Source organism: Brachyhypopomus gauderio, chromosome 5 (assembly GCF_052324685.1).
Source record: "Brachyhypopomus gauderio isolate BG-103 chromosome 5, BGAUD_0.2, whole genome shotgun sequence".
Lineage (NCBI taxonomy): Eukaryota > Metazoa > Chordata > Actinopteri > Gymnotiformes > Hypopomidae > Brachyhypopomus > Brachyhypopomus gauderio.
Window position 1 is genome coordinate 18,131,965 of NC_135215.1, and position 24,310 is coordinate 18,156,274.

At 42.7% G+C, this 24,310-nt stretch overlaps 1 protein-coding gene across 1 annotated transcript; it reads left to right on the forward strand.

Annotated features, from left to right (window-relative positions):
- Positions 1-6,603: 6,603 nt before the first annotated feature.
- On the forward strand, positions 6,604-11,353 carry LOC143514677 (uncharacterized). Its single transcript, XM_077006160.1, has 2 exons — positions 6,604-7,668; positions 7,753-11,353. Exons 1-2 carry the CDS (start codon positions 7,031-7,033, stop codon positions 7,913-7,915), a joined length of 801 nt encoding a protein of 266 aa, XP_076862275.1. The 5' UTR covers positions 6,604-7,030; the 3' UTR covers positions 7,916-11,353.
- Positions 11,354-24,310: the final 12,957 nt, after the last annotated feature.

Here is a 24,310-nt window from a genome sequence, read left to right on the forward strand (position 1 = left end):
AAATGTTTTTAAATAGAAAGCGAATTACGCTAAGCAGTGAAGATTCTACGGAGAGCGGCACTGAGTTTGCTAACTTTAGTGTTTGCATTAACGTTACACCTTGCACACATCTAGAGGATCTATGCATGATCCTCGCGCAACGTAGGACTAGGTAAGAATACTACTTCATTTTACTGTCTCAGCTAGCTGTTTGATTGTTGCCGGTTGGCTTGGTCTTGTGCTTAGATAGTTTTACCATGTTTATGTCTATTCCTATCATGCTACTGCTAAGTGAGGCAGTATGCTTTATCGACTTTTAACTGCATGCTTCTCTGGCCTACATTTGATATGCTATATATTATATTTTATAATGTAATTATCCATTATTGAGCTTTCGGCTATTTTTCAGCCCTGGTGAAAATAGACATTCAAACTCATGCTGTTTTGTTGGATATGGAATTGGTAACCGGAACAAATCCCGATCTCTCTGCCGATCGTCGTTTGTGCCTTCAAGCGGGGTGGGAAGGGGGGGGGGGCAGCACCACAGTTGAACCACCCGATGTTTTCAAAAGTTTTACAAATCTTACATTTTGCGGATTGCCCTTTTTCACACAAGAAATACAAGCACACACCGTCGTTTTTGTACTGTTTTCTGTCGTTTTTTTGTACTGTACTGAATTCAGCCGAGTTACGTGACTGTTGAAATAATACAAAACTCAGGACGAACGGAAGAGAAAAGTGAAGACCAGGGGGGTATTCCAGAAAGCGGGGTTAACAAACTCAAAACTTAACCCTGAACTCGGAGTTGTCTTACCCCGATCTGACATACTCAGAGTTTTCGGTTCCAAAACGGCTGATCGGAGTTAAAGTAATCAGGGTCGCTCAACTCTGAGTAGGTTGATCCAGACAGAAGCGCGTTCACGTGTAACTATGAAAGGCATTCTTAATGGAACGCAGATAAATAGGATTTATCATGGACTTAAACGCGAAAATCAGCCGAGCATTGTATTTCACACCACTGTAGCTTAAAGTATTAATGACTGCGTATGCAGAATATTTAGATATTATTAAACGTAAATGTAATACAGTAAATGTAGAAAGGCAGTCAGCATGTCAAAGAATTGCCAACAGAGTTAATGCGTGAGTGAAAATGATATTTTTATATTTAGCAGAAGGGTGCGATACTGTATTGAGTTTTTAAATATTTTTTAATTGAACACTTACTGATTCCAGGTCTAATCTGAGTGGTGTGAAACACACATGGCATCAGATAAAAATGAAGTATAAGAATATAGTACAGTGGTATGGCTGTACATAACTATCTTAAAATATATTCTAAAATATATTTATTTACAAGAAAAATGAAATAATGAAACATAACAGTGAACAGTGAGACTGTAATGTATATTAAAAGGTTACAGGGTGGATGGTGGGGTGGGTGGTGGTGCATGATTTAATGTGGAAAGCAGTGATTGCAGATGGAGTCTCTGACAACTCCACCATCTCTGTTGTCACCCACATGCATGTAAGGTTCCTCATCTGTGGGCATGTCAAAGATGGTAGGCTGTCGCTCTTCCTGGATGGCTGCAATGTTGTGTAATACCACATATGCCATTATTATGTGGCACACCCTATCAGGGGTTACTCTGAGCCCCTTTAGGCACTGGAACCTGGCCTCGAGGATTCCTAGGGTGATTTAAATTCTTGCCCTGGTTTTGCTGTGGGCCTGATTGTAACGGGACTGTGGTCCAGGTGCAGGATCTGAATAGGGAGTCATAAGGTAGGCCTATAGGACAGGCAGGGATACCCTCTGTCTCCATGAAGGAGGCCGTCAGTGTCCTATTAATCACACTAGGGTTTGCAATGATTTAACTATTACACTGCATTACACTGATTTAACTATTACACTGCACAACATGGTGCAAGACGGTCATGGTGCAAGCCAGGCAATAGACATTAAATAAGCAAGGTAAAAAATGTAAAATAGATAACAGTATAAGGTATGAAATATAAAAATATAAGTACAGTATGTACAGTGTGTGTGAGTGGGTGTGAGGTAGGTAAATGGGACGGGGATAAAGTGCATGGTGCCAAAGGGCTGGTGGACTGGTCTCTGGACTGGTGGCAAATCTGAGATATAGTCAGGGGGAGGTAAGTCTATATTCTATATGTCCAGTTTGAGGGAAAGTGGCTGGTGGCAATAGCTACGTTAGTTTTGTTACCATTAAAGATAAGTACATTATTCATTAAGTATTATAAAGGTTACTACCTGTACATTAATGCTATGGATGGATTTTCTGTTTATGTAATCGCCTTCATGTTCTAATGGTGCTGGAATAGGTAGCATATAGGTTCCATCAATGCAGCCAACCACTCTAGGAAATCCTTAAAATGTAAATGGAATTAAGTTTATATACTGCTTCTCCTTTGCTTAATTTCTTTATTGTCCGTGTGAATTAAAGACAAACCAACGATGCTGTGGAATTCCTCTTTGATGTCCATAACTGGCTTAAGCCCAGGAAACACCACAAAACTGGGCACTAGTCAATTTAATGCCAGACATAGTTTTCGGACAGACCGACATACAGTAGCTTTGCTGACAGATCCCACATCTTCAGTATTGGATTGTGCTGAAAAACGATAACGTTCATTAAAAAATAATCCGAAAATGATAGGCCTATGTCTATTCAGGGTTTTATAAGGCGTTCCCGACGAAGAGCTCGGCGAATAAACTGAGCTTCAATATCCACATGATCTTCGAGGAAAGGACACGTCATGATGACGTGTTTGTAACTCTGGTTCAGGTCCAAGTTAACCTGCCAGCGAGCAGGTTAGCTTCAGAGCATAAGTTGTTATAGTAACTGACTCAGGTTCTCTTTAAGCTTGGTTTCTGGAACAGAAAACCTCGAGTTTCCGTGAGTTCTGAGTTAACTTACCCGGTTTCTCGCTTAACCCGCTTCTTGGAATACCCCCCAGGTGTGTTTGACGTGCTGGACGTGTGGCGCTGGTGCTCTGGGACAAAGACACACTGTCACACAGGACCATTGTGACTATAAGCATTTTGCCGCTTGTGGTTGAAATTCTGAAACCTTTAAATGGTGAGCACAATAAAAGTCAGCAGTTGGGTAAGATAAGAGTAAAATACATTTATTAAGCAAGTATGGATTAGTTCCTGAGACCCCTGTTAAAAACACACCCGGTGTCTGCCACAGAAACCCCTCTCCGAGAGACCCCTGTTACAAACACACAAGGCATTTGCAAAAAAGGGAGCCAATTCCCCTCTCCAAACGCTCATCTTTTATAAAGCGGAGGACACATTTTGATTGCGGTGAAAAAAATCACAATTGACAAAATATGGCACATTTATTATTTATTTATTTTATTATCTTTTGCAAAATCCAGAATGCTGCAGCCTTTTGCTGAAAAAAAACATACACACAAAAGGTGACGATGCATGTACAGCGCAAAGTAATTTAAGAAGACATGAAAATATACCTACATTTGTGCAGAAAAGTTCCTTATTAACAAAGCACACCACCATCTCCTAATCAAAGGCATATCCTCCTGAGCAACAATAAAACAGCAACACAATGAAAAGAATAATCATTCACTTCATAACAATGGACTGAATGGAATTTTGAATTAAATAAATTAGATTAATTAATGACTTACTTCTTCTGTAAAGTCAAACTCCTGACCCAGTGCAACGTAGAGTATACTGACAGTACAAAAAGTATGTTTTATTGAATTAAATACTAGTCAGGGAATGCTGCATTAAACAAGCACGCCTAATGAGATACAAAGTTTAGACAACTTTCACCAGTCTACCTACCATAAGCATATATATATATATATCACAGCTGTTGCCTCTTGTTTGTCTTGGGATTCCCTGTTAGGTTTGATGTATGTAGAAGCAACCAAATTAACAATCACAGCTCATTATTGACCACAAGTAGATTTTAATTTGAACGTTAAATATTTTTACCTCAAATGAATCTGCAGTTTTCTCTGTCCATTTTCGGTTATCAATCATCTTTGCTATCTTTCTATTTAAAAAATCATTTGGACAATATACATCACTATGCAAGCTTTTGTGATCAAAACATTATTATGCCATACTGTTGAACTATAGATGTTAATATCTCCAATTTCACATAGGACATTGGTATTGCTACTACAGAACAAAAAGAGATTGTTTAAAACAGAACGACTGTAATCTCAGAACACATACAGAACACTTGAAATAGGGTAAGGTGTTGGCCAAACGCATCTTGCTCAATAGGGTCAAGAAAATATATTTCTCTCTCCTTTGGTTTCATAATCAGCAAAATGCATATGCACACTTTTCCATACAATTTTCACAAAAGGTATATGGCAGGAATAAACTATTTTATTCAAAGGGCCAACAAAACATGAGCACACAAGTATAACTAAGTGAGAGAGTGCCCCCCCCCCCCCCCCCCCCCCCCCCCCCGTCAACGATCGACACACACACACACACACCCCCCCCCCCCACCCCCACCCCCCCGGTCAATGATCGACACACATCGCCACTCCTTCTGGTGCTGCTGCTCCACCTAGTAGGTGTGAAGTCAGAGATGATGGCTCATCTGCGGCTGCACAGTTTGTACAGTTTTTCTCCTCTGGTCCTTCAACAGCTATCCACAGGATAGCACAGCAGCGTCTGATCCATTCACACCAGCACAACACACACTAACACGTCACCTCCATATCACTGTCACCGCAGTGATGAGAATGATCCACCAACCAAATAATGCCTGCCAGCTGGGTGTCCTGACCAATGAAGAACAGTCTGTATGTGTAGAAATCCCAAGTGCTTCTGTATGGTCAGTAAAACTAGTAAAATGGACACAGAGTGTAGAAACAAGTTAGTGGTCATGATGTGTGTGCTATTCAACTGTGTAGATACACAATACATATTTTTATCACTTCCTGGGTTCCTGGGCTGCCTCTTTCTTCTTCTGAAGGCACTGAAGTTTTTTGGCTTCACCGAACCACTTGGCTGAAACCATCTCTGTTAAGACCTCATCTTTCAAGTTTTCCATGGTTTCTTGCAAGCAGCAGTAGTCTAGTGATCTCTGATGGCAACAGCAAAATGTTTTACACCCACTTCTAACAGCCACCTCCATATTAACATTGCACTCATCAACTTCACAAGCATTCTGAAGATCTGAACCCCACAATATCTGTGCAACATGGATTGGAACTGGAGGCCCGTGGAAGGTTTTTGTAACAGCAAAGATTCCTCTCTCAGGGTCAATGCACTGACTTAGTAGACAAGAATATGCAGTTATGTCTTTAACCATTGTCCCATGTTTCCTTTTCAGATGCTTTTTGAAATTCTGGGAATACAATGAGATGTTACAATGGGGACACTGAATTTTGTTTCTGATACTTTGACTCTTCAGAATCGGTTGAGTGTGTTTTGAAGGGAGAAACATTAATTTCTTACTGGGATCTACATGTAAATCTGGAGGGATTACTTTGGCTGTTGCAGATGAAGGTGGAGGGACAAATGGTCGTCTTGGTTCCCCAGGTGGTAAAAGGACTTTTTGATGTCCAGGGCAGGGGAGCAGAAGGGCTTCTCTGTGTCCCAGGTAGAGGGGCAGAAAGGCCTATTGGAGTGCCGGGTAGAGGGGCACAAGTGCTTCCTGGTGTCTCAGGTGGAGAGACCTGTTCCTCAGATGCAATTTTAGACATCTTAACATAATATGGACTACATTATGTAAGGTGTTTCATATTGCAAATCTTTCATATAGCAATAATTGTTTGTCAACAATAATAGTGAAAGTGTGGACTTTTTCGACATGTCAGGTGACATTTGTATATTGTGAACTCTGGGGGCGGAAAAAAGTAATCTATGTGAGATATACAGCTAAACAAATAACTTCCTTATAAAGAGTAGATATACAAAACATAACTATTAATCAACAAATTCACTACTTAAAAACACACACAATACTAATAAATGCCTACATTTTAACATTTATATTAATCATTAATTTACATATGTTCAGGTCAAAACCAACACAAAGTAATTTATTAACTACCTCCATGGTAAACACATCGAGCCTTGTGAGACTCAATGTGCCGCGTAGCAGTAATTAAATCAGGTTTAAAAATCTTAGTCGCACAAAGTGGGCAGTGATGGAGAACATTTACTGCACTGCCCATCCAACACAAGACTTTCAGTGGTTATGGTAATACTCGCGTGACTCTGTAGATAAGAAAACAAACATGCACACATCGACATTAACTTAAACCGTTTAACATGTAAACAAACAAGGCTAACATTACCATTTCATCTTGGCCATTTCATTTCACACGCTGGACCAGCATCAGCAAATAATTAATAATAAAAAATAGAGCATGATCCTCCGATCGAAATCCCTCCTCAACGCTCTGCTCGGCGGAGGCGCTTATACATGGCGATCGATCGCGATATAATACTTAATTTGTGTCCATTTACACCTCCCCTCCGCTAACAATTTACACTCGCCACATATATATATATGATGTAAATGATGCAATACGTGCAATAAAGGGAGAAAAAAAACATTAAAGCCGTTCCAGAAAAATAAGTGAGAAGTATTTTAAACTTTGATTTAAAAATGTCTAAAGTCATGGCTCTTCTAATGTTTTTATTCAGCTACTTTTGTGCAAGATTGGCATATACTTCTGTTTAAAGAGCTTCTCCGTGCAGTTTCCGCCTTCTTTTGGCAGATCTGTTAAGATGATTGGCTGCAGTAAAAAATGATTGACAGTGAATGAGTGACGACACTCCTGTTTCCTGTTTTCACCGGCGCACGGCAGCACGCTCGCACGCAAACGCGGATTCACGTATCACATTAGCATAGCTTAGCTATAGCCTAATACACTTACATTAAACACTACAATTCTAAATCAGTATAATACATTTACCGACATCTGATTATTTTATCTCGTTTCTGTTTTCTCGTCTCTTTTTTCTCCCTCTGTTTTCTCCCCCTGTTTCTTTCTTTCTCCCTCTGTTTTGTCTCCCCTGTTTTTCATGGCTACCGCGGAGGAACGGGCTCTCGTCAAGCTCGGCTCGGAGCTGGACAAGCTGGGTCGGCAGATCCAGCGTCTTCTGGAGAAGCAAGCGGAGCTCACCCAGGAGAAGACCAGGCTCGAGGCCGCCCGCGACGCTGCCTACTCGGCCGTCTCCACTCCCTCGTCACGGCGGCTCAGCGCGACCGCCATCTTGACCCGGGCACCAGGCTGGGAGCGCCAGCGAGGACGCGGAAGGCAGCCGGCGTCGTCACCCCTACCTCAGCCGGACTTCTCCTCTGCGAATCCGTTCAAGGTGCTCAGCTCCAGGTCCTCTGCCTCGCCCTTACCCCTGCGTCCGACACCACCCTCACCAGCGCCGGCACCGAAGAAGAATAAGGGCGGTATCCTTGTTATCGGCGACTCGATAACACGACACGTGAAGATTCACCTGCCAGGCGCTAAAAGAACCCCCACTGTGTCATGTTTTCCAGGCGCTCGTGTCCTGGACGTGGCCAGGCGGCTTCCCTCGGCGCTGAAGCAGCGAGACGACTTCGGCACCGTCGTCCTTCACGTGGGGGCTGTCGACACCTTCGCCCGGCGCAGCGAGATCCTGAAGGAGCACTACCGCTCGCTTCTGGACACCGCGCGGAAGAAGACGTCGGCCAGGCTTGTTGTCTCCGGTCCGCTTCCAACGTTCCGGCGAGGGTGCGAGTCATATAGTCGTCTTTTCTGTCTCCACAGCTGGCTCCGGGACACCTGTAGCAGCGCCGGCGTGGACTACGTCGACAACTGGGAGAGTTTCCGAGAGCGTCCATCACTCTACCGCCGAGATGGACTTCACCCCAGTCGCCTAGGCTCGGCAGTCCTCTCCAGGAACATCGAGGACGTGCTACGCCGGGCCTGACCAGCCACAACAAACCACGCAAATCAGCTAAGTAGAACTTACTTCCCTAACTACCAAACCATTGAGACTGTGTCTGTTAGCCGTGGCAGGTATAAGAATAACAGGGCGATATGTTTTAAAAATCTAATTAAAATTAAATTAAATAATCAACATGAAGTGAGCAGCAATATTAAGCTAAGGCTAGGACTTTTAAACATTAGATCACTTGCATCAAAAGCTGTGATAGTAAACGAAATAATCTCAGATAACAGACTAAATGCACTCTGTTTAACAGAAACATGGGCTAGAGTAGGCGAATATGTAAGTTTTAATGAAGCAGCTCCTCCTGGATACAGTTATGTTCATCAGCCCCGTATCACAGGGCGTGGAGGTGGAGTAGCCACAATATATGACACAGACATAGGTTTTACTGTAAAACCAACCACCTCTATTAACTCATTCGAGGCTTTGATAGGTGAAATAGGCAATAATCGTATAGGCAATAAAACAAAGCTTAAATTAGTGACCATCTATCGACCGCCGGGTCCCTACTCAGAATTTCTTCAGGAATTTGCTGAGTTTCTTTCGGAACTAGTCTTAACCATCGAGAGATTTGTAATTGTGGGTGATTTCAACATTCATTATGAAAATGAATCAGACCCACTGAAAATTGCGTTCGACTCCATACTAGATTCAGTAGGTATAGCCCAAAATGTGACAGGGCCTACCCACCGCTGTAAACACACCTTAGACTTAATACTTACTTACGGATTAAACATAGAACATGTGGCAGTCATCCCCCAAAATGACGCCATTTCAGATCATTTCTTACTAATATATGAAATGACTTTATACAATGTACATCAGATGCGCCATACAAAAACCACGCGCACTATTACATCCGACACTGCAGCAACATTTATAAACTTACTGCCAGAGCTACCGAACACTATGCCACTGCAGCCCAATGAATTGGAACAGGCAACACAACAGTTTTATTCCACACTCAGCAATACCTTAGACAGTGTAGCTCCAATTAAAACAAAATTAATTAGGGAGAAAAAGCTATCACCATGGTATGACGAACACACTCGTCTTCTAAAACAGGCAGCTCGAGCAGCGGAGCGAAAATGGAAATCCACCTCACTAGAAGTGTTTAGAATCACATGGAAAGACGCCATAGTCAAATATAAACATGCCCTAATAAAAGCTAGAGCCGCATACTATTCGACACTAATAGAAAACAAGAATAACCCTAGATTTCTCTTCGCGACGGTATCTAAACTAACAAGAAATATCAACGACACTAGTTCTAACACAGCACTTACACACACTAGCGATGAATTTTTAAACTTTTTCAATAATAAAATAGATAATATCCGACTACAGAGTCATAATACATCGCAGCCTAACCTCCAATCCAACCCCAGTAGTTCAGCTATTAGTAACTATGCATCCAAAAATATTACTGAGCTAAATATCTTCAATCCTATATCGCAAAAAGAGCTCACAACATTGATTAATTCGTCTAAGCCTACATCATGTATATTTGACCCAGTTCCAACCCGTCTATTTAAAGACCTACTCCCAGCCACTGCAGGGCCCTTACTTAATATGATTAACTCCTCCCTTAACCTAGGTTACATGCCCAAACAATTAAAATGCGCCGTAATTAGACCCTTGATTAAAAAACAGAATCTCGATCCGCAGATTTTAGCCAACTATAGACCCATTTCTAATCTCCCATTTATCTCTAAAATTTTAGAAAAAGCAGTTTCCAATCAGTTAAACCACTATCTCCAATCAAATAGTATCCATGAAAAGTTCCAATCAGGATTTAGACCAAACCACAGCACTGAAACAGCTTTACTCAGGGTAGTGAATGATCTACTAATATCGGCCGATAATGGGCTCGTCTCGTTCCTTATACTGTTGGATCTTAGTGCAGGTTTTGATACTGTAGACCACAACATTTTGCTGGATAGACTAGAAAACACAGTAGGTATTAAAGGAGTCGCACTCTCCTGGTTTAGATCATATTTAACTGACCGCTTCCAATGTGTAAGTGTTAATAATAAAACCTCTAAATCTGTGCAGGTTAAATATGGTGTCCCACAAGGGACAGTCCTAGGACCACTTCTATTCACACTGTACATGTTACCCTTAGGCGAAATTATGCATAAGCATGACATCAGTTTCCATTCCTACGCAGACGACACTCAGCTATATTTATCGGCAAAACCCGATGATTTAGGCGCAAACAGTAAGATTGAGAAATGTGTAGAAGAGATAAAACATTGGATGGCATGTAACTTTCTAGCACTAAATGCCGATAAAACAGAATTGATAATAGTTGGGTCTAGGGCTGCGAGAGACAAGATACATAATGCAGCATTGAATCTACATTCTTTTACTATAACCCCCAGCGCAGAGGTAAAGAACTTGGGCGTCACAATAGACCCAGATCTCTCGTTCGATACACATATTAATAATATAACTAGGGTAGCGTTCTTTCACTTGCGCAACATTGCCAAAATTAGAAACATATTAAATATTAGTGATGCAGAAAAACTAATCCATGCATTCATATCCTCTCGTTTAGATTATTGCAACAGTCTCCTAGCTGGATGTTCTGGTAAATCGATAAACAAACTCCAGCTGGTTCAGAACGCAGCAGCACGAGTTTTAACAAAAACTAAAAAGTTTGATCACATTAGTCCCGTACTATCGTCATTACACTGGCTGCCAATTAGATTCCGTATTGACTATAAAATACTTTTATTAACATATAAAACGCTGCATGACTTGGCTCCAGACTACCTTAGTGAACTTATTGAACAATATAACCCAGCGCGTTCACTTCGCTCGCAGGACGCAGGGTTATTAACTGTTCCTAGGATCAAAAAGATCACAGCAGGTGGAAGAGCCTTTTCTTTTAAAGCTCCACAATTGTGGAATAATCTTCCTGCCTCTATTCGGGACTCAGACACAGTCTCAATGTTTAAAACTCGATTAAAGACTCATCTGTTTAGTTTGGCCTTTGATTAATCTGTTACATATTTACTACATCTCGTATCTTTTCTCCGAGGTTCACCTGGAGAGTAACATTGCAGTCGGAGCCTACAATACCAGCATCGCTGCTCCAACACGGAATGAAAGCCTGGCGTTCATCAACAGACATTTACAGTGACAATATCATAACCCAGAACTTTCATTTTTACCTTTACTTAGTCTGATTGTGTGATTTGTGTGTGACTTGTGTATTTGTCTGTATTTTGTGTAATCTGTGTGTTAACGGGCCGCCCAATGGAGGATGGGTTCCCTTTTGAGTCTTGGTTCTCCCGAGGTTTCTTCCTATTCCCCACTATCTTAGGGAGTTTTTCCTCGCCACTGTCGCCCTTGGCTTGCTCATTAGGGTTCTGGACCCGTAGTATTGTTAACCTTTTAAATCCTGTAAGGCGCTTTGTGACAACATGTGTTGTGAAAAGCGCTATACAAATAAACTTTGATTGATTGATTGAGCTAACTCTGGCTGATAATTGGCTTAATAAAAATTGATTGATAACGAAAGTCTAGTATCTGATTGGCTGTATTCGAAAATGATTGACACATGCTCCGCCCTTTACCCACGCCCACCGGGGCTCCGGGCTGCAGCATTACATATATGATAAAAGCGGGTCTTCAGTCATCGGAAGTGACGTTGTGCTTTCCTTTTCTGTTGTTGTGTATAATTCACCCCTTTATGTCGATATTTAAACATCACATATTACATTTTGTTTACTTATTACAAGTTATATTTAGTAATAGTCCACGTGCAATGACGGTTTGTATCTTTATGAGCAGTTTTAGGATCGATCGTAACGTGTGCATAATAATGCCGAAAAGCATCACGGGAGATTCCAAATAACGTTTATAAATAAATTCAACTCTGCACATTTTGAAAAGGTGGATACGTGAAAATGTTTTGAACGTATTTCAAAGCTGTAAAAGTGCGAGGAAAGTTTGCCATCGTGTTCCGTTGACCCAATCTTGAACAAAATATAAATGTATTAATAAATATATCGTCTACCTTCGCCTCAGTCCGCCCTCCGCGTTGTGATTTGTTAGTCTACGTTCGACTCGGGCAACGATTGGTAGTTACAGTGAAACCGCGGGACGCGATTGGTAGTCTACAGTCAGAAGCCCAGTTGACCGTAGACTCTGTGCCAATCAGAAGGATTTATCGTTTACGTTGACTGTAGACTTTTGCACTTCTGTACGGGTTAAGCAACGCGAATGGCATGATGAAGAGCACACACATGCTCCCAGGTAGTAAACATCTAATCGATGTTTGGTGTTCACGGCGAACAGAATTAAATTGCTCTGAAAGCTTGCAACGCCTGAACGATGCAGCGTAACACGAAAACCTAAAACCTTGAACAAAATAAATGTCCGCTAAAGCATAAGTACAAACATACACCACGACTCAAAAACCATTTACAACATAATCTGATCTGTTTTTCACTCGATTATCAGGGGAGAGCGCGAACGCAGTCCCCCACTACCAGAAATTATGCAGTCGAGATTCCCACATTTGGGGAATTCGCAGGCTTCGAGTCTACGGTAGTGCAAAAGTCTACGGTCACCGTAGACAATTACGCGTTGCGATTGGCCCAGAGTCTACGGTCAACCGGGCTTCTGACTGTAGACTACCAATCGCGTCCCGCGGTTTCACTGTAGACTACCAATCGTTGCCCGAGTCGAACATACACTAACAAATCACGACGCGGAGGGCGGGCTGAGGCGACGGTAGACGATATATATACATGTATGTTTTGTTCAAGATTGGGTCAACGGAACACGATGGCAAACTTTCCCTGCACTTTTACAGCTTTGAAATACGTTCAACTAGTTTGTCCAACCTCAACAACAACAAAACGTTGTATGTAGGGCTGTCCACGACCAAGGATTTTTTTGGTCGACCAATGGTCGTCATTTACTCCGACTAATCGACCAATCGACCCCCTCCCCCCCTAAAAAAAATAATCCCATTTTGACCGGGATACACATTTGTGAAGTTTTATCTTTAATGCCGGGCTGCCGCATCTATGCGCATTTACCACTAACGCCAGGAGTAACCTTGTGTGACTAACCATGTTACCTGGTTCATCTAAACACTAGGTCTATAGCCTACACAAAAATCCGTTATCTGCTCAGTTCTTCTCCCAGTCGAAGAGTTCGCGGCATTGTCGTGTACAAGAGCGACCCTTTTTTCCGCGGGGATTCTAAACTCTGCCATTACTTCGCTGAGTCTCTCCTATGTTAGCAGCTGTGTGGCTCACTCCCAACTCTAGCTCCCAGCACGAATGAATGCATTCGGCAGTTATCAGAAATAAAATGCGCTGTGACCGTCATGTAACTTTCCATCTGGTTAGTCCATATATCCGTTGTGAAGCTGAGTGCTTTACAGTTTTCGATCTTGCCCTGAAGTGTTTGTTTTGTTTTGCTGTATTTGCTTTTAACCGCGTGCATCACTGTTTCACGTCTAACCAGGCTATATCCGGGCTCGAAGCATTCAATTAGATTTTTAAATCCCTCACCACTGCCGATATTCACAGGTCGCATGTCCAGCGCTGTCCTTGTCAAACAAACCACCAACGGTAAATTCGTGTCACGTCTTCCTTTGTCACGCCGTTGAAATTAAAAGTCCCAGAAGCCCTTTGACGAGACGCAGCTTTTTTTCCCTTCAACCAATCGACCAATGGAATTTGGTCGACTAGTAATTTTTTTGGTCGACCAACGATTAATCGATTATTTGCCATCAGCCCTAGTTGTATGTATGTATGTATATATCAGAATCAGAAATACTTTATTGATCCCAGGGGGGAAATTGCACTTATTACAGTTGCAACCTAAATAGGTATAAGCACGCCCAAGAAGTAAATTACAGCAAGAAAAAATTACTTAAAATTATCTAAAACTATAAGGGCTTATAATACAATAACGAATAATAAAGTATAATACAATATATAAATTATAGAATAGAATATTACTGTACATGTGGGCGGTGTCATGTACAGTAATATTCTATTCTATAATTTATATATTGTATTATATACATATTTATATATGTATTATGTATTTATATACCATGCATTCTCATTCAGAAAGTCTCCCGATCACGAATAACCATTTAAATACACATTTTCATCATTGGTGGGGAACTTGAGCCTATCAGACCACCGCTCGATAAATTAGAAACGCCCTTCACACACTGTAGACTTTAAACAAATCATATTGCAAGAAAATTGCACTTCTGTATGGGTTAAGGTCACGCATACGGCATACTGATTTGGGGCTCGATCAGTACGCCAGTAGTATTTAGTAGTCTGGTTTATACTTGACGTGTCGCGAGTGGCGCGAGGGTCCGCGCGGCAAAAATGACGTAATCGCGGTGGCTTCGCCCGTGCGCGAGCAGCTCGCGCGCTGTCGATTCGCGAGGTCGTGCACCTCTCGACTTTTGTAACTTCGCGCGCGCCGCGCTTCAGCGCAATGAACAAAGTCATGTTTGCAGGGTTCATACATCTTTATAAGGTGGAATTAAAGCGCTTGTATGTCACTTTCAAGGTCCATTTCAATATTTCCCAGCACGTTAAACTTAATTAAGTTAAATATTTATACATATACTCGAAATAAATCGCTTTATCACATTATTTAATGGTTGTTTATTTTCAAAATGCCCTTTAATGCTCTTAACGTCTTCATGTTCTCTCATGTTTCGTCCTGGAATGACAAGAGGCTCGTATTTGTTAACGTAATACAAGAGAACTGATCAGTCAGACAGATATTTGTTGTGAAACGAACAAATTCCAGCCCTTTTCAAACCTGAAACACAATGTAACATTAAAATTCGCCAGGTAAATGTTCCTTCCCCTGTTTTTGAGGGATGTTTCTTTACACTAACACATATATCGTTTCGGAGGCCACTGCAACGCTTCCGCCGTTCGCGGAGGTTCGCGCGCTACGGTCACTCGCGAAAGTATAAACCAGGCTTGAAGGCAGAATCAGGGAACATGGTTTTAAACAATGAGTCAATTCCTTAGTTGGATCTGTATGCCTGGTGACTCGTAACTGTTTTAGCGCCCATATTACCTCAGCCTTCAAAGTATTGGTAGAGCCGCATACAGCGTGAATGCGACATTGAGCAGAGCTCGACTGAATGGGTTCTCTTGTTGTACTGCTGGCCGTTGCAGTAGCGCCAGCAGCAGGGCAAAACGGTGATATTGCAGGCTGCTGCTGACGAGCCTCGCTGGTATCTGTGACAGCTCTGAGCCACCAGGAATATTTCGGGTCTTCCAACCATTTCTGGCTAAATTTGCATTTCCCCATCGCTCCGAACAGACGTTAACGTACATACAGCCCGCATGAAATTACGATCCCGCCAGTCCTACAACTACAGGTGTTCGTTAAGCCGAAACACTTGCGAGCAATACTGCGAAGGTTGTTCACTGCATGGCTACCGATTTCCGCCCCCGAAGTTCAACACATGACTGACGGAATTATTGCTCCCTAAATTTAGCTCTGCAAATTTAAGACATTGTGGTTGAAAATTTAAGACAAAATAAGACTTTTCAAGGACCCTGTGTGTGCAGTCTGTTTTTGAAGATGGAGTTTGAAGTCATTGCTTGTGCAACCGGTGGGAAATATTCAGAGAATGATGTCCAGATTCTTGTTCATCTTAACAGGGGTGTATATTATAGTTTGTTTGTGTGTTATGGTATGTTTAATGTTGTGCTTGTTAATAAGACTGGGCAGTAGCCTGTGCCACCCCTAGTGCCACCCCACTGGAAATGGTAATTTTAACCACTGGCAATCGGTTGATCGCGACATAATACTTAATTTGTGTCCATTTTACAAAAACTTTTCTTTTTGTACTTTTTGTGTCCCTTTGGTTGCAAAGCTTGCAAATGGGCAGGTTTTGAATACGTGATACCTTGCCCCCAACCGTAGTGAGATTGTCTGCAATTTTTCTTTTATAAAGTGTGGCTCTTGACCACGGCAAGGAAGTTGCAGCACTGTCCGCAGGGCAAGGTTGGCTGGTGATCGTTGTAACAGGTGCCAAGGCGGGTGAAGAAACTCGAGTCGGATCTGGAGCAGTCGAAGGAGTGGCAAGTCGGTACGGGTCTGGTGATGGTTGACGTGACTGTGGTTCTCATTGTAGTTCTGCCAGACTGTCCCACACGTGGTGGACAAGGAGGTACCGAGGCAGGCTGAAAGTCTTTGAAATGGTGTCTTCTGAATTTTTTTGAGTTCCTTGGTCCCTGCTCTGCTCGGAGTGTGGATGTACTCGATCTGTGAGTAGTCCGCTGGAGGGAGGACTGAAGGATGATGCGGGGCAGGAGGTAGGTCCTCTGATGAGATGGACATATAAAAAAAACATGTTGAATGGCATTTTTGTTGCGTGGAGATTTACGAGTCTCTCTTGGCAACGGATGAAGTCTCTGTCTTGATGTTAATTTTCGGTAACGGTACACCCATCTTGCTCAAGACCGGATCCTCTACAAGTATGCAATGCTGCACTTGTAATATGGCACATCAATGGCATTAATGGTGGATGTCCGAGACACTCTGTACATGTTTATACCTGGAGGGTCTTGAATGCACTCCAAGTGTCGTTGCTGGCCTGCCCACACCTCATGAATGACTTCTGTAAATGTGCCATAATAAAAACAGTCTATAGGTAAGAGTACACTGATAAGGGTACACCAGCCAACCTTGCTTATACTAAAATGCTATATACTTTATTATCCATAAAGTAAATCCATATACTTTATTACCATCATCACAGCTATTACTTGTTTTATTACCTGGTGATTTGAAGAGGCTGACTCCACATTCATCTAACCCAGCAGGACCTTTAAGCTTGTCGACAGCAATCTGGACGAAACGGAATGTCTCCTGAGCCTCAAGGGTAACTCTCCGCACGTGGTGCTTGAGTTGCTCCCTAGAGACGTACAGTTGAATGATGTCTTCGTTGCTGATGCCTCTCAGAGTTGCTGGATCCTTCGCTTTGACAGCCTTGATCAGCATCTCCAAATCCGTGTGATTGTAGCCAAGCACAGCTCCTGCTAGGGCAGACTTAAACAAAGCATATTTGCAGTGGCTGTCTGTTCGGACAGCTGCGTCAAACCGATGGATACAGTGGAAAATGTCCAGGTGCACCACCATGCCGGCGTCCACCCAAGGCTGGAGCAAGATCTCCACAGACGTAATTAAATTATGACAAAAAATAAAGTGTTTTTTTTTTTTTTTTTGTAATCACATAGTTGTGTAAATAATTTCCTTGGGTTTCTCTCAGCTGCTAAGGTGACTAAAACACCAGTAATAATTCTAAAAGTCTCACGTAAAAAACTAAGGAGAATCTTCAAAACGTATATAATAAATGAGTACTAGGGCTGGGTATCGATTCAAATTCCAAGAATCGATCCGATTCCGATTCTGAAGATTAAGAATCTATTTTTTTCGATTTAATCCGATTTAATTGATTCGATCCAATTCGGGGTTTAGTGTTATTAAAAATGTATTTGAGCTGTTTCCTGACTGTGTACAGAAGCAACATGTTAAAACTAGTATTATATCGATATTAATCAGCAAATAGTTACTGGTAGTTGGTAGTTACTGATGGCTGGAAGACTGGTGAAAAGGGTCATCATAAATCTACCTTCAAGAAAGGTAATCCAGGACAATAAACAGAGGACATCTTTGAGGTGTCTATATCTGCAACAGTGGGCTCCTACTGGGACACTAACCAGTGCATTATTATTATTATTGAAATAATTAAGAATTCACCCAAAAGCTGTTGCTACCAAATGCATTTTTATTTTAAGTGCTCACACTTAATAAACTGAAAGTATAAAATGTAAACGTGTATTTTTCTTTAAAGTGAGAATATAAGAACAGAACTCTCACGTTACGGTCCCCGACCCCTCTGTTTTGGGCGTGTTAACGTCGTCTGCGTCTAATCGTCTACGTCGGTGTATCTCCGTGGGTGCGGGTGCGTCTTGTGATAGTCCTCACCTGTGGCTCGTCTCGTAATCACGTGGGGTTGATGTGGTTTGTCTATTTAATTTGCGCTCGCGCAGCGTCCTGTGCTCGTCGTTGTTTGAGTCACACAGGTTCTATGTAAACGTGTTTTATGTGCGCTGTCTGCGCTTCGGTAAATGTAATAAACGTAACGATTTGGAAAGTGCAAAGGATTCTGTCTCGTCCATCGCCTTGCGCCCAACGTTACAAGAACATTTTAAACTTTTTTTAAACTGTAAAAACACTGGGTAAACGGTCAGTGACACGGACTAACTGTAAATAGTCACTTACACTGGATAAACTGTCCTTCTGTTTTTAGATTTCCGATTTGACTATCGTCGTTACCGGCACTGTCCGACGCCTTGTTGTTTTACAGTTAGTTTGACCGAGCACGCCTGCGTGAATTCAGTGACGAGGCGGGGGTAAAAGTTCACTAAGAAATCGATCTTTGGACGTACGAATCGATAATCAGATCATCATATGCGAATCGATTCTGAATCGGAAAATCGATTTTTTCAACACAGGCCTAATGAGTACCCTGTGTACTGTGTGTGCTCTTTGCAAGGGCCCATACCTCTTATTAGCTCAAAACACTTCTCTGGGAGTCTAGATGAGCTTTAAAAAGGGCTTTCTTTTTTTATGAGGAAACCAATTACATGAAATTCAGAAAAGTACTTAAAAAAACCCCACTTTAAATAGGTACAACATAGGTCTTTCACACATTTTAAATGTATGACATTAAAAGTAGCGTGAAACATACAACTTGATGTGAACAGCACTTGGAATAATTGAAAAATAATTAATACACGTGATATACATGAACAATATGCTAGCCTATTGTTTAATGCAGTAACATACAGGAATGTAAATTTTTTGTCTACCTTAGGACCTTGGACAACCTGATGGTATATGAAAGCTGCAAATCTATGGGGAAAAGTTTGCAGTCATGTTCCGAAGACCCAATAATGAACAAAATATTAAATCTATAATACAGGAAGAACGATGCATCGCTAACTAGCTAGCCATCTCCAGTTTTTGACTTGCTTAACAAAATCCAGAACACAGGTTCGGCAGTAACTTGGTATACGTAGCTAGCCAACACACAGAACAAAACCCCAAAATATACACCATCATCTGCGGACATTTTGTTGTTCATTCTTTACAAGTTTAAGTTTATTTATTTCACTGATACAATAACGTTGCTGTCAGCATTCGTATCTGAAGTAACAGGACAGTTATCGATTGTTTGCCTGTCAGACATGAAATTGCAGTAGGCGATGGAGATCAGCGATCCGATTGGTAGTCTACACTCGTAGTCCCTCAGCGACTGTAGACTCTCGGCGAATCAGGAGGCTCCATTGTCTACAGTCGACTCAGCCCGCCCTCCGCGTCATGATTGGGAGCCTACGTTTGAATCGGATAACGATTGGTAGTCTACGGTGAATCTGCGGCATTCTATTGGTAGTCTACAGTCAGAAGCCTGGTTGACCGTAGACTCTGGGCCAATCGCAACGCGTAATTGTCTACGGTCACTGTAGACTTTTGCACTACCGTAGACTCGAAGCCTCCCAAATGTGGGAATCTCGACTGCATAATTTCTGGTAGTGGGGGACTTCGTTCGCGCTCTCCCCTGACATTCGAGTGAAAAACAGATCAGATTCTACTTCAGGAATAGTGTTTTGCTTTATAAATTAGTGATGGGCACAGCAGTTCTTGTAGATGAACTGAGTTGGGCTCGCACTTACGTGCTTGCGTCAGACGTCATGTAGGGAAAATAACGCCAGCTAGCGATCTGCTCAACACGGCCAGCGTTCCTTCAACTCAGAACAACTCAATCGTTTCATTAAGAGAAGTGCCATTCTGTCATCGTAATAATCAAGATAAACTAGCAACTAAGGAATTGGGGCCACCGAGACCAAATGCCAACCTCAAACAAGTCAAGTATCTACAAAGGGAGGAAAAGAATATAACCAGGGATTTTGGCGAAACTGGTATGAAGGGAAAACATGGCTAGCAGGCTGTGAAGTAGCTAGCGCCCAGTTCTGCTTTCCCTGCATTCTGTTCCATCCTTAATGCTGTTGCCCATTTATATTCTAAAATGCAACACCTAAAATAAAATGCTGTCTGAGGAATACAGAAATGATTGTGAGTGGGGAAAGATTCACTTTTAATTAATGGTAAATCTCTCCATATTTAAAGTTGTTTATGAGGGCAAATTGAGAGATATCAGATTTTGTTGACCACAGTTAATTGTTCAGTCATTGTAGAGCTTTAACCAAGATGATAGTTAATTGTTCAGTCATTGTAGAGCTTTAACCAAGATGATATTTACAAGATATATCCGTGCACAAATACTGTACAGTCTATAATGTAAAGAGAAATATATATTTATGATATGATTTATATTTTCACTGGTTAAGTCACTGTTTTTTATTTACCCACTGAAATGGTCACCTTGGATGTCATCACAATTGCCCCCCCCCCCCCCCGAGATATTTGTCAGAGGCCGCCACTGGTCCCCATACCTTTACATAAACCTTTCCCATTCACTTAATAACCATTCCTACACTGTTCTGTGCATGTGTGCTTGTCCAGCGAGCAACCAGTCGTGTTGTATACAATCTCATGGAGGCGAGTAGCGTCTCAGGCAAGCGATGCTGGTTCTCGTTTCCGAGAGTAAATATGCACTATTTACTGTAATTCATACTATTTTATTATTTATAAGATTCCTTGTTAATTGTTAGAATAAATACTTATTTTCATTTAGTAGTACAGGTTTAGCTGCTTGGCATCTCTGCCTGTCGCACCTCCTCCAGTGCACTATGAGGTCAGCTGCCGGGTCGTCAGCTGGTCTGGTGTTTCGCCCCCTAGTCAGGACACCTCAAGGTGGGGGGCAGTGGTTCATGTGGAGACGTCTCTCCACGCCACTCCCTGCAGCTGACCTCATTGTGGTGTTGACCCCCAACTGCTATCTTTTCTCTGCAGCCATATCCAGAAACTCACCTTTTCTGCCTCTTCCGCCAACTCCTTGGTTGTCCTCTTCATGCTTGCTCCAGTCATTCCAGCAGCGCGGAGGAGTCGGACTGCAGACCCCCCTGCAAAGCCCCTACACCCGACCTCCACAGGGTGAATGGTTGCGGTCCAGCCTCCACCTTTGCACTCCTGCGCCAGATCGCTGTACTTGGACTGCTTGAGTTCATGTGCTACTGGTATTCCTTCCTCCCAAGGCACAGTCAGTTCAATTATGAGGACTTTCTTGGCGGCCATAGACCACATTACAATGTCAGGTCTTTGCATCGTCTGAGTTATCTCAGTTGGAAAAATTAGCTTTTTGTCCAAGTTGACACGCATTTCCCAGCTCTTGCCTGGGCTTAACAGACATGATAACTTCCCCACTGCTGTCTTCTGTCTTATCTCCCCTGTCGTCCCTCACCCCTTTCCTGATTGAGAGGCTCCTAGACTCGGCTGCCTTGATCTTCATCCTTGCCCAGGCTATCAATTCATTTTAAGTCTCTGGCCACGTGCCTTGCTCCAATGAGTAATATTTCAAATGCCACCACAAAGAGAATGGGTGATATGGAGCAGCCCATGGCAATTCCAACCTCCGGTTGCTGCCATCCCATCATGATGTCCTCTGCTGTGAAGCACATGTGGAAATTGGCAAAATTGCCAATGATGTCTCTGATGCATCCAGGGATGTGGAAGAACTCCAGAGCAAACTCTACCAACTTATGTGGTACTGAGCCATAGGCATTTGCCAAGTCTAGCCATACTACGTGTAGGTTGCCCTTCTCCCCTTTGGCATGCTGTATTTGATCCCATATCACAGATGCATGCTCAACACAACGCGAAAAGCCTGGAAGCCTGCCTTTCTGACCGCTTGTATGGATGTAGTGGTTTTCGCGGAGGAAGCCGACCATCCTTCTGAACAGGACTGAGAGATTTTCCCCTCCACGTTCAGCAAGGCAATCGGCCTAAACTGGCTGATGTCTGTGGAATCTTGCACCTTGGGGATGAAAAACTGCCTCTTGCCACTCTCCTGGGATGGATTGCTTCTTCCACACATTGCGCATGAGCATCCATAAGATCTTTAATACCTGTGGACAGTTCTTGTACATCTTGTAAGTCAGCCCATTTGGTCCTGGAGCTGAGGCCGACCTCGCTCTTCTGATGACCTCTTCAACCTCACGCAGCCTGGGTGGGGAGGTGTCAAACAGGTTCTTTGGGGAGTCCTGGACCTGGTATGTAGCCTGGTGAGCCAAGAGGTATATCTTTGGCTATGTTAAGAGCAACATTAAGATAAAAACTGTACATTCAGAAGAAAATATTAACTTAAATGTGCAATCAAAGAAAATGTGAGTGGCAGTGCAAATGTGAATCTCGTCCTTATCAACAGTTCTCTGAGTGACAGTACGTTCAGTGAACAAATCCGAGAGTGAACGAGAGCCCTCAGTTCAGTGAACGAATCAGAGAGTTAACGAGAGCCCTCAGTTCAGTGAACGAATCAGAGAGTGAACGAGAGCCCTCAGTTCAGTGAACGAATCAGAGAGTGAACGAGAGCCCTCAGTTCAGTGAACGAATCAGAGAGTGAACGAGAGCCCTCAGTTCAGTGAACGAATCGGAGAGTGAACGAGAGCCCTCAGTTCAGTGAACGAATCGGAGAGTGAACGAGAGCCCTCAGTTCAGTGAAAGAATCACTGAGCGAATCACTGAGCATGCGCAGTTCCCTCGCAATGCCAGTCTCCGCCTCCAGATCCGCGGGTGATTCGGTGATTTACAGACCACACAGCAGTTCCCCTGCCGGCCTGCACGGTCGCTGCTGAGCTCACTTACTGAACTGAAAAATTAACGAATCACCTGAGGAAGTGATTCGATTCAGTTAGTTCAGTTATTTCAGTTAGTTAGTCCACATTTGAACGAATCGTTCGCGAACGACACAACACTATGAGTCATTAGAATCGGTTCCCTAAAAAGATTCATTCACCGAATCGTTCAGTGTTTGGCAGGAGTCCGACCTACCTAACTGATACAGAGCTGAACAGTTCATGTTTCAGTTTAGTTTACGGCCTCAGGGACCAGGAGACGAGTGTGGTAAAAAAAAATATAAATAAAAAATATGTAACTAAATGTTGGGTTTATTTAGAGCTGGGCGATTAATCGATATTATCTATTAATTTGAATTTACAGTTAAGGACGATGTGTTTTTATGAAAATCGATTTTCTGAGTTTTAATTTTCACCACCGACGCTGCACTGTGGGCTCCCATAGTTCAGTGAGTTTAGCACCTCCCACCCATCCGCCCTCAACACACACACACACAAACATGACGGCGGAGCTTGTGCCCAAGAAAAGAGCAACTAGCTCCGTGATCTGGAGTTGGGTCGGTTTTGCGGCGTCAGACGTAGACCAAACAAATCCTCGCTGTAAGGTGTGTTTGAAACCGATAGAGGGATAGAGCGAAGAGTGCTATTGTTCAGTTACATTGTGAATAAAGTTTCCCTCCGGATATCCCTTTGGATATTTTGGATTAAGCCGTTTCTGCCTCGGTTACCGAACCCGCTTCAATGGTTTATACCAGGGGTAATCAACTATATTGTTCCGCGGGCCAAATTTGGCAGATAGCCCTGACCTGCGGTCCAGGGGACAGGAGGGGGGGTGGCGAACGTAAGTTGTTGAGCGGGGGGGATGGCATTTGGGTCCGTATCCAGTTAATCAGGAATGAGAATGGGTCCGGACAGGACTGCGTTCGGGTCCGGATCCGGACCGCGATCCGCCTGTTGGTGACCTCTGGTTTATACTTTCGCGAGTGACCGTAGCGTGCGGCTCCGCACACCTCTCGCGAAACTGCATGAACGGCGGAAGCGTTTATACGTCCGAAACGATGTGTGGTAGTATAAAGAAACACCCCTCAAAAACAGAGGAATTAACATTTACCTGATGAAGTTTAATGTTGCTTTGTGTTCCAGGTTTGAAAAATGCTGGAATTTAGGATAAAGTGAGGGCAGCCCTGTTCTTAATCAGAATGTAGACACCGTGACTGTCAGTACGCAACATGCAACAATTGTTAAATTGTATTTGTTTTCCATTTTATTAAAAAGGGCACCAAATTATTTATATGTATTTATTTTTTGAGGGTGTGTTTATTTATTTTAAGTTTGAGGGTGCATTGTGTCAGTGCTTAAACTATGTTGGAGAAAGCCTTCTAAAAGTTACTGGATGTTGTCAGGAATGTCACCAGCTGTTCCTCATCACCACGCCCACATTCCAGGCATTCATATACACCGTCATCACAACACCTCGTCGCGAAGTATTGCCAACCATGTTGCATACCGAGCGTTATCATACCCTGCTGTT